At 40.6% G+C, this 11283-nt stretch overlaps 1 protein-coding gene across 2 annotated transcripts in view; it reads right to left on the bottom strand.

Moving 5' to 3' along the window:
* Nucleotides 1-366: 366 nt before the first annotated feature.
* The window catches only part of myo10l3 (myosin X, like 3), a 72237-nt gene continuing 61320 nt past the window's right edge, over nt 367-11283 (bottom strand). Inside the window, exons 30-41 of one of the 2 annotated variants that reach the window (XM_084083738.1) lie at nt 11188-11243; nt 10641-10783; nt 9009-9203; nt 8544-8701; nt 7860-7983; nt 7342-7639; nt 6904-7111; nt 6140-6273; nt 4748-4871; nt 4188-4643; nt 3402-3593; nt 367-2562 (exon numbers count right to left, since the gene is read on the bottom strand). In XM_084083738.1, coding sequence (XP_083939864.1) covers nt 2458-2562; nt 3402-3593; nt 4188-4643; nt 4748-4871; nt 6140-6273; nt 6904-7111; nt 7342-7639; nt 7860-7983; nt 8544-8701; nt 9009-9203; nt 10641-10783; nt 11188-11243 — 2193 coding nt within the window. In that variant the 3' untranslated portion in view covers nt 367-2457. Of the gene's footprint in view, nt 2563-3386; nt 3594-4187; nt 4644-4747; nt 4872-6139; nt 6274-6903; nt 7112-7341; nt 7640-7859; nt 7984-8543; nt 8702-9008; nt 9204-10640; nt 10784-11187; nt 11244-11283 lie in introns of both variants that reach the window. The other variant, XM_084083737.1, reaches the window with a different exon arrangement.

Raw genomic sequence — 11283 nt, 5'->3', positions numbered from 1 at the left:
TCAAAATTGTACTTAAGTACAATACTTGAGTAAATGTACTTAGTTACTTTACACCACTGATATGGTATTAATGTTGTTTTGTCGTATTTTCACAGGTTTGGGTGGGTTCATGTTTGGCCGACCTGATACAAAAAATGAATTGAGAACCAGCACTTGATTTTCATAGATCATCAGTGATTCTCAATGTTCTTTTAATTTCAAGGACTGCTTGGGAACCCAATCTGTATTTTCTTATACAATGTAATAATGATAAAGGGTTAGGCTTATCAATCATTTAACTGGCTTACCCCCTCAAGGACCCCTGGTGGTCGCCATACCCCAAATTTAGAACCTTCTATAAATAACAAGAAATGACACAAAAACGGCTAGTGAAATACAATAATTTATTAAAGCATCTTTAAATTCAGTTATAAAACATCATTTTCTGATTTATTTCTTCAAAACAAGCATAACAACAAGTACAGTCATTGTATGGCAAGATAAGTTTCTGGTGTGGCCGCCGGCAGCTGACCAGATCCTATGTAAGTGAGATTGGAGAGCAATGGAAGACGGAGACAATGGTGTGAGGTAATGATGACTATATAGCCTAAATGAATCACACTATTATCAAGGACCAAACTGGCATAGGCCTCCATCCTTTCTTTCATCCCCGGTGGCCTGGGTGTCCTTTAACTCAGTGGTTCTCAAACATTTTCATGTCAAGGACCCCCCACATTTACATGTATTTGGCCATGGACCCCCATTTGAAGAGACTTTGTGTCAGGGACCCAGAGAAGAGAAGATTTGTGTTCAAAAGTTTCAAAACTATATACGTTTTTTTCAAATTGTTTAAAAAATAGCAGATTTACAAATTCACAACGCATCGCATAGCGACACGCTGTGAGCTTGTAGATCGGCTATTTTTGAATAGCTGAAAGATGAAATTGTGGTTAAACCGATTGTGATGTGCTATATTAACTAATTTTCCTGGGGACCCCCTGGAAATCCCTGGGGGTCCCTGGACCCCACTTTGAGAACCACTGCTTTAAGTGAACTATCACCACCAGCTCAAACATAATGAAAAGAGTGAAACTGTTGCGTATTGTAGACAATGTGACAGTTCTCTGATCAGTTTTACATCAACAAAAGCTTTCAGAAAAAAGGACAAACGGAGGGACACATTTGCAACAACTAAAAAATGTGTTCATGTCAGGATCTAATGAATTCTGTGTCCCTGAATGCACAGATAATACGACAACGCATACATTAAATGGAACTGCGTAAAAAAAGAAAAAGAATCTGTTCTTTGAGTTGGCCTGTATTATATCATCTCAGCCTCTCTCACCCGTTGCACTAATATTTCACAAAATAAATACCCCTCCCACGCATGACCTTTGACATCATCCAAGACACAAAACTTCCTTCAGACAAAGAAGCACCAAGCAATATCCTGCTTGTTTCTCATAAACAGATCACACAGCATGTCAACAACAAACATCCAACTTATACACAAAAAAGACAATTCAAACAGTTCAATACTGAGTACTAGTTCTATAATCCTGATTTACAGGTAGAAGCACAATAGTTCAACTGTTGTAGTAAATGGCACCTTTAGTAAAAAACAAAAAACGCTCTAATACAGTGGTTACGCAGGTTACATTTCTTTGCTTGCTGACATAGTCAAAGACATACAAAGGCATGTGTTGTTTTACTCCGAATGGGGCTGTGCTGAGTAGGCACATGTGTACATGGAAGCCCACATTTAATCTTCCATTTCTGAAAGGCCATATCTGAATGATTAAATAACAGACAAACAGTGAAGCAGTGGATTATTTTATAAGGCAAGACAAGGAGATCATCTCCCTGGTATGATGACAGTCATATTGCCCAATAACCTGAGGGAATCTCCATAGAGGAGAACATTCCAAACAATACTTATTCTGTGGAAATACCACTTGAATAAGAGAGCTCAACAATGTTCAGATAATAGAATATTCTAATAGAATATTTGCCACCGTGACAAGTTCTCTTCCGAAGAACTTGTTCGGGATGGGGGCTTAAAAGCAAAACAAAACGGTTGGAAATCAAAACTCTTGCAAATTTTGATAGATGTTTGATGCCCAAAATACATTTGAAGCAACATGTGCGAACTGACCAGTGTAAATATTGCGAACAAATAGCATGGTTATTCAGTCAGGAGACAGCAGGGAAGAAAAGCAATATTCAGTCAAGGTAGCCGTAAAGCTTTTAAATGTGCAGATGCTCAAATGTTCTGAATATTGGCATAAACACTGAGGGATATCCCCCTTTTAGTGTGTCTATACAAATGAATGTCGTTCTGATGAAATTTACTAGTTTTCTACATAGCCAATGGAAAGCACTGAGACATTGTCTGTGGAGGTGATGTGGTCCTCTTGTCTTCATGTGATCCTTTTGGTTCAGGTGTGGTTAAGAACCCAGTGGGCCATGTCCAGTCCATCACCTGATCCAGTTGGTTCCATAGCTAGACACAGATCTCACACTGCACCGCTTCTTCACAATCATGTTTATGTAGGCTTTCATGATCTTGGTGATTTCTCCAACCTACAAATGAACCATTCGTTTAATTAGTTAAGCAAATGCAGCAGACACTAATACCCAGTAACTAAAAGTATTGTTAAAGGGGTTACGACATAAAAATCTATGTTTTCGTTTTTTTTTAAATAAATTATTTATTGTGCTTCTCTAGACATATATGCATATCTGCCCCAAAATGTCCTCATATATTAATGGTCAATGCCTATGTGCAAGTTCACATTGGTGAAACCTTTAAGGAGAAAACTTGTTCAGACAGATTCCATTATTTAATATAAGGATTTAATTGTAGGATGATAAAAAACATCAGTATTGTCACTTTGCGCTCTGTCCGATGGTGTAAGCGAGCCGTTCTGGCCAGGCAGAGCGGACACGGCTCTCGCTGGCAGCTGGCCACCGGCTGGGAACAGACAGGCACGGGGGAGAAATGGAGACAAACGCATTGCGGTACTCTTACAGATTGTTTCTAAACAAACTATTCATTTTAGGTCATGTAGGTCTTGTTACTAGTTGTTGTAAACATCCGCTAGTTTAAATATTTCTTTAGAAAATATGCACTTCCTACAGCCCGTTCGAGTAGAGACCCCAACAGGCTGTCACCGTCACTGAAAACGTCGTCCCATTGGCTACTGTAAAGTGCCAATCAATATCTGTGATATGTCCTGCCATAGCCTGTTTTCAGAGGAATCGCATGACTTGTGGAATAAAATATGAGGAATTCTGGCCATGTCAGGGGTCTTTAAAGCTTTAAAAAGTCACAAAGCATTTCATAATCCTAGTTCCCCTGTATGTACTGGTTTGATTCATTTCTACACAGTAAAATCAAGATTTACCTGTGGTGTCTTTACCTGTGGTGTTTCAAAGAACATCTCTCTCTCATCTACAGTGATCTTGTAGGTGCAGGACTGTGGTGCGCCAAAGAAGATGATGTGCTCATAAGGGAAAGTCTCCAGAGGTTTTGGCTCTCCTCTCTTGTAGACTGACACATTCTCAGCACTCACACTCAGCCACAGGTCATGGGGGAAGCCTCCCTCTTTGCACTACAAAGACACACAAACTCTGATCAGGGTCACTGTACCACACACACTATAGGGCAGGGGTATTCAACTAGATTAGGCAGGGGGCCACAACTGTAAAATAATTTGGAGTCGGGGGCCACACAGCGCAAATGCACGCGCGCGCAGCGGGCGTGCATTTGCGCACACAATTTTTCGGGTCTAATTCGGGTCTAATTCGGTCTAATTCGGGTCTAATTCGGTTCTATTTGACCAATATAAATCAACCTTTTTTCGGGTCTAATTCGGTCTAATTCGGTTCTATTTAAGGTTCTAAGTTAAGTTCCAATGAAAGATGGCCTTTCAAGAACTAATGAAGGATAAATAATTTGTACTGTTTTAACTTTGATAACATAAATCAAAGTTAAAATAAATAATAATTATGAAAATTAAAAAAAAAAAAAAAAAAAAATTTTTTTTTTTTTTTTTTTTTTTTTTTGGAATATGGCCAGGGGCCACAAGGAAGCTCCTCGCGGGCCGCACGTGGCCCGCGGGCCGCCAGTTGAATATCTATGCTATAGGGCTTCAGCACAGAAATGGCACATTCCGAGTCACAACCGAAATATTCTGTATATTTACCTCTACGTCAAAGAGTGTGGATCCATAGCCTGGCCACTCTTTGATGATGGTCATGTACTTTAGCATGGCCTGGTGCTGGTCTAAGCCTTGGAGGCGAGACCACTTCTCCAAGATGCTAGCCCTGGTGGCGGAGGTCTCCTCCTTGATCCACATCTCCAACATCTGCTCCTCCTCCATGCGTTGCTTCTTCATGGAGCCTGTCTTCAGGCCCCGACGCAGGGTCCCGTCCAGGAAACTGGTCCTCCGACGCTCCAGAGTGTGGGCTTGTCCTGAGGCTCCGCCCACCTTGGTGAACTGAAGGATTCGGTTGCGCAGGCGGCCCACGGGGTACACGTTATCTAGACTCCAGCTGACTCGTGCCTTGTCTCCATGCAGGAACTGCAGGCGCAGACCAGCAAGGTGTTGCAGGGTGTCCTCAGGGGCGGGGAAGTGTCCGCTTGTTAGGCTCTCATGGGCCTGGAGGGCCAGTAGAGGAGTTACATATCACATTTGAATGCTTAGTATCTACAGCATGTTATGTCACAACCTGAGTAAGAGAAATCATGGTAAAGGACCCTCACCTGCTCAAACATGAACGCAAACTCCACCCCTTCCTTGGGCATGCTCTCCACATCTAGGAAGCAGTAGAGTTTGAAGTAGAGTTTCCATTGGCCCTCATCCTCCACTTCCTCACTGCCAGCCATCCTAGCGGGACATTACAGGGTAACAAATTGGTCAGCTGCGCTTTTCTTTTTTTTTTGCATCTTGTTTGATTTCAGAACTCGGGTCAGCTACAAGTTAAAGTATGGAATTTATATGGTATGCACCCTTACTATGTCACCCACCGGGCCCCCCAGTCAGCTTTACTTTTGAGTTATATGCTTTTATTCTCTCTTTGTTGGTAGCTGACCTTTTCAACTCTTGATATCAAAATACCAAGGTGTAACAATGGGTACTGACCTTCCTTTGCGACAGTGATTGCACAGTGATACAGCCACATATTAAGGCATATAGTGAAAAGGTTCCAAAAAGCGCTGCAGGCCCCTGGGGTGCTATTCCATACTTTGACAGTAGCACAGTTCTGACATAACTGCAACATTATTTCACTCATATGTATTTATGGTGTAAAATATATATATTAGATTAGATTAGATAGAAGTCAGTTTGCTATTGCAAATAAAAATGTATGAGGGGGCTGCTTAAATCTTTCAAAGAATTACCAAAATCTTCTACAAGTCAATTAAGGATTTTCTTATTAAAAAGCTAAAACTGTGATGACCATATGGTGTGTATTTGAGACCTACTGTTTTTAATAAACATTCACTTGAGGCTGTAAGCCCATGTGATGGTCATGCTGCGTTCGCACTAGCAACAACAAACCAACAGGCTGCAAGTTATTTCCAATGGAAGCTAGCGAGATCTCTGTATCTGTCAGTCCGTGTCCCTTTTATGCACATGTATGGAGATCCCTGATGTCATCAGTATACCTATATATGGGCATATCAGTTGGATCGGCGGTTCTGGACAACTGGATATCCATATATGCCTATAAATTGACAAATCGGGCGGGTCTGCAATACTGGACACTCGCATATCCAAACGACTCGACGGCGGGCACAGCACTCCCTTGAGTGAAGTCGGTCGGTCCCATATACTGTATGAACATGACCATATATGCGCATAGTGGTCGAATCTGTGGCCCTGGACAACCATTATATGCCTATATATGGGCGTATCGGGTTTGTTTATGGTTATGTCTGAGACATAGTGACATGCCTATATATGGGCGTATCAGGGTTTGTTTATGGTTATGTCTGAGTCATAGTGAAGTGGCCGTGGTCCTGCCTGTATATGGGTGTATCGGGTTTATTTATGGTTATGGTCGGCCGGTCGGCCCTCCCATTAGCCAATTTTGATAAAGGATAAAGGAATGAAACATCCCCCATGATGTCAACACAGTATGTATCACATACCTCTCAAATTTGGCCAGAACATCAGCCACAATAACCCTGCTCTCAACAGCTCTGTCGATTGTGTTATGTTCGAACAGTGCAAACATGTTCCTGCTGTCCTCCATGGCCAGGCCTCGAATTAACTTCTCCACCACCTGGACACAGTGCAGAAGGTTGTCAATCACTACAGCATTTCACCTCATAGGGTTTACCGTTTGATCATGTGTAGAAACAAAATGGTGGTATTTTAGGTGCATGACAAACTGAGAAACAAAAACCCCCAACCAGAAACACTTAAAGGTAGGGTAAGTGATTTACTTTTACATTCTGATAGTACTCATTGCTATAGAGTGTTTGTTCAGTAAAAGGAGTCTCCCATGTCTCTCAAGCTCTTTATTAAACAGAAAATGAATTTTCAGTGCTCTCTCCTGATTGGCTTAAGTACCTGAAAATGTACTATATTCTGTTTACTAAAAAGCTGGAGAGACCCCTGTGACCAAACAAAGCTCTGTAGCAATGATTACAATCAGAATATAGTACTATAGTACAGAATATAGTACCTTTAAAAAAAAAAAAAAAAAAAATAAAAAAAAAAATATATATATATATATATATATATATATATATATATATATATATATATATATATATATATATATATATATATATATATATATATATATATATATATATATATATATATATCACTTACCCTACCTTTAATACAATCTGGTAAAAGTGCATCATCATCATCATTACTTTGGCAATGACTATAGCCTGCCTACCTCTCCTGCAGTGGTGTGTGAGTTGATGGAGATCTTGCATGAGCCTCCTCCATGGCAGTAGACTGTGGTGGTCATTTCCTGTCTGGTAAGCAGAGCCACAATTTCCTCCTGTGAGGGAACATACTCCCTGGCCTTGGTCTTCTTCAGCGACTCACCAATGAAGTGGGCGAACATCTCGATCTCTGTGCCTGGGTACAGCTCCTTAATCCTTTGGAAACATCCATTGGCACATAGAGTTTTCACCAAAGACACTCCAGACAACTGTTATGTTCATACACTTATCTCTATTCAGGTGTGCTGATTCCATTTCTATTTAGCTCTTTCGATCTGTGGATAGCAAACATGCATCAAGAGTCCACAGGTATTTTATCTTGGATTGGAATAGGTGAACTGATTAAGTTCTGATTATAACAAGAAGGCAATGAGAGTGTTAAATACCTTTTGAGGTGAAATTTGAGGTAGCGCAAAATGCCTCTGCTGGGCAGGAAGGTGCAGCTCATGCAGGTTAGGAGGTGCCAGTGGGCGCGATTAGACGGACTGTTGGGCTGAGGGACGTGATTGCTCTGTTTGATCAGCTGACAGTAGACCTCGTCTCTTAGTGGTTTCAGGTCTTGACAGGTCTGCAGGATACCCTGGATGATTGGCACCGGGTCTGACACTGCCTCCATTTCCTGCAGCGAGTTGAAGATCTTCACAGCCTCATCCTGCAGGCTGGCATAGCCCTTCTCCTTTTGCACTGACAGAGTAAAAGGTGGACCGAAGAGAAAGAGATGTGGTCAGAGGCAGACAGAGAGGGAGGAGAACCAACAAAAAAATGTTTTTCTTTGTTGGTCACAAGTCTTTTTGCCAGATAACGAGATAAGGTGCCTCAGTACCTCTATTTTGTCCGATCCTAATATAAAAACAACAACAATGCCTTGGGAATAGTATTGTAGCTGCAAAGCCATGACACTCACAGTGGACACTGACATCTCCGTATGGCAGAGGTAGTAGAGGCGAGTGCAAAGGATGCTGGGTGTATCTCAGGATGGGGTTCCTCCAGTATGTCTGCTCCACAGCCTCCACATTCAGACTGCTCTCCTGGACAGACAGAACACCATCATTAAACCCAGAGTAAATACATGCATTTTGTTTAGACTATGTAGATAACATTGATTTATGACACAGATACATTAAAAGACAGATATCACTGCAGCAACTTCAGAAACCAGCTGAGAGTGAAGAAAACATGCTGAGAAGATAAACAAAGACTATAAAGGAATAGCACCCCATAGCAACTCTCAAGTACCTCACTTTACTACTGTGTGTGTCCCTGGTAAAGGCTTGCATGGCAGAGAAATGAATTTGTGTTATTCTGAAGTCAATATTAATCATATAGTCATATATTTTTTTTATAAATATATCATATATTATTAAATATATGTCATTTATGCTGAAATGATTTGTTAAATTCAATGGCCACAGTGACGCAATGTTATTATTACCACAATATATAAACAATAAAGCATAACATCTGAACAGGCAGAAGATTAACTGGCTCCTCTATATTATGGCTACAGTACTATACTCATTGAGTCCAAAAATAAATAGTAAACATGATATTACTGATACAATCACAGTGAAAGTCATTTCTCTTATACCTTGATGTCCCTGATGAGTTGCTGGGTGGGAGTCTCGATGGGAACCTTGCTGTCAATAGCCCCTTGTATGGCAGACGCCCACCTCATGGCTTCATTCAACATTTTGGTGTAGAGACGATATGAGTGCTTACGCCCATGGACTATTATATTCCAGTAACCTAGGTGCACAATACAAAAAGTAAACAAAGCTACACTTTAAAAAGAGATTTTTTAAGAGAGTTTTAGCCCACTTAAGAGCTATTGTATACGTCGTAACGATGTTGTGCAAAAGCATGCCCAAAATAGGGATGCCAGGTTGAAAGTAAATAATATGCAGATCCGTGGAATTCATCCATGAAATAGTCCCACAGATTCCCTACAGCCTCAACAGAGATATTATACAAACCATTTTCACACTCACTCAAACCCACAAGGATGTTTACCAACAAGAATTCAAGAGCTTGAGACATTGGTGTTTGAACTGACCAGTGTCCTTGAAGATCTTTTCATCTGGCTGAACCACAGAGCAGAGGCTGTTGAGGACCAGGGTTCCTAGCTTAGAGGCACTGCGCTCTGACGACTTGTAATAGTCTAGCGAATTAGTGGTCAGGACGAACCAGCGCTTCTTCAACTTCAGGGACGTGCTCTTGGCTCCTGACTTGATCTCTTTATGTAGCCAGCCTAAGGAGGATGAGAAAAAATAACCACCCAGGGATATTTACAAAGAAATATGAAATCTTAGAAGACCTTTTCCATCTCTCAAACAAAACAAACATTACTAACTACTTATTCTAGAGCGTTAATTTAGCTCTAAGAGTAAGTAAGTAAATTGTATTTATATAGCACTTCTCACAAAGAGGACTCACAAAGTGCTTTACATACATAGAGATTAAAAACAAAACCAGGTATTAAAGCAGTTAGAACAGAAAAGGCCTGTACAATTCATCTCAAGCAGTACGCAATTTGTGTGTTAGATTTTAGGTGTGTCAATACTGTCTATCACACTTGCATATTGGCATGCCCTTGGCTGTGGACGCACCTATGAAAATCTAACACATAACTCATTAATTTGTTTGGTGCAGCTGCATTGTTTAATGTTTACTAGTCTGCCATGTTTTTAATCTGCTGTAGTTTTTCATCTGAAGTGGAAAGCAAACTACAAAATCAGTTTAGGGTGTTGTGCCCCTTAGAACGACTCAACTCGTTTTTAGCTTTTCATCACTTGCCTGCTAAGATCGAGTTAACTAGTTTTTAGTAAAAAAAAAAATCAATTTGTTTTTCTTTTTTTTTTGACCCAAAGACCAAGGAGATATGATTTTTCGAAGATCTTTACTCTCATCCACTTCCTTGTTAACTTAAAACTTAAAAAATTTGTATCTCGGCTCCTGAGTGCTTTTTTTTTTTACATTGAAAAATCTCTGGCATGAATAACAATAGGCAGTGAAAATAATTCAGGCAGTCAATGTGTTAAAGGACGACTTCACCCATTTTCCACCTATCTTCATATAATTGATCCTCACTAATGCTCAAGATAATATGGTACCATTTCTGTCTACCACGTCTGTGTCTCAGTGGAGGGCTGTTGACAGTTCAGAAACCCGCGTACCAGTGACCTCATCGATGGGGAATCTAAGCTTATAGAAACTGCAGGTTTTCTATTCCTGGAAAGTTAGCATGCTATAATGGAAGCCATTGTTCTTGCGTTTTTTGAAGAAAAAAAACCCTGCCAAATGATGATGTGACTGGTAGGATTAGGATTAGACTAGTCACCCTCCATACAGCAGACCAGGAGGCAACTGCTTGGCTTAAGGACTTTGCATTACCTCAATAAATAAACAGTCCTCCTATGAGACACAGCCTGAAGTTTTTTTTTTACATTTTATCATGACCATTAGTGAGGACCAATTGTATGAAGAACTTCCTTTAAAGACACTGGTTTTCAAAGTGGGGGCCACAAGGGGGCGCCAGGGTGGTCAATTGGAAAAGACAGGAAATTAATGGAGGGGAGGAAGAAAAACACACACATGTTATTATTAACCAAGCTTGTAGATCGGCAATTTTCACTATTTTCACTCTCTATACTCTATGGAATAAAGAATAGTTTCCCTGTGAACTGACCCCTGACAAGGAACTCCTGCCCATCAATCCTGGCATCTCCTTTAGGTTTCTGCAGCAGGCCAATCCAGTGGTGCATCTCCTCAGGCATGTCTGTGTTGCAGTGGATCACCCGGTTGGCCGTAATGATGACAAATGAGTTGGGTCTGGTAAAAGAAAACGTCATATGCACGTTAACCCATTCAATCCAGGGAACGCATCCATCTTCTAAATCCTAACTGGTTTCTGAAAAACCTATGTTGCTATAATATCAGTGGTGCTCAAACTTTTTCATGTCAAGGACCACCCAAAATGATATGCATTTGGCCGCGGACCCCCCCCCCCACATCTAAAAATATTTAGTTCCAGGGACTCCCCCCCCAGAGGCAAAGATTTGAGTTAAAAGATTTGCAAAATAATTCACGATTTTTCAAAATAAATAGCAGATCTACAAGCTCATAGGTATGAGCAATTTTTTGAATAGCCAAAAGTATAAAATAATGGTCATAGCTAAAATGTATGCCAACATGTATTCATCAGATAAGAGTTAAACCTGTGGACCATTTCTCACCTGTCAGGGTTATCTGATGCACAGACAGAATCAATAAGGCCAACATCCAGCGTGCCCTGAAGAAAACACAGGATTTCTTAAGTAATATAACATCAA

This window comes from Gymnoscopelus microlampas (assembly GCF_963454915.1).
Source record: "Gymnoscopelus microlampas genome assembly, chromosome: 17".
In the NCBI taxonomy this organism is placed as follows: Eukaryota; Metazoa; Chordata; class Actinopteri; order Myctophiformes; family Myctophidae; genus Gymnoscopelus; species Gymnoscopelus microlampas.
Note: the sequence above shows the minus strand (reverse complement) of the source record. Positions and strands in the feature narration are given on the sequence as shown.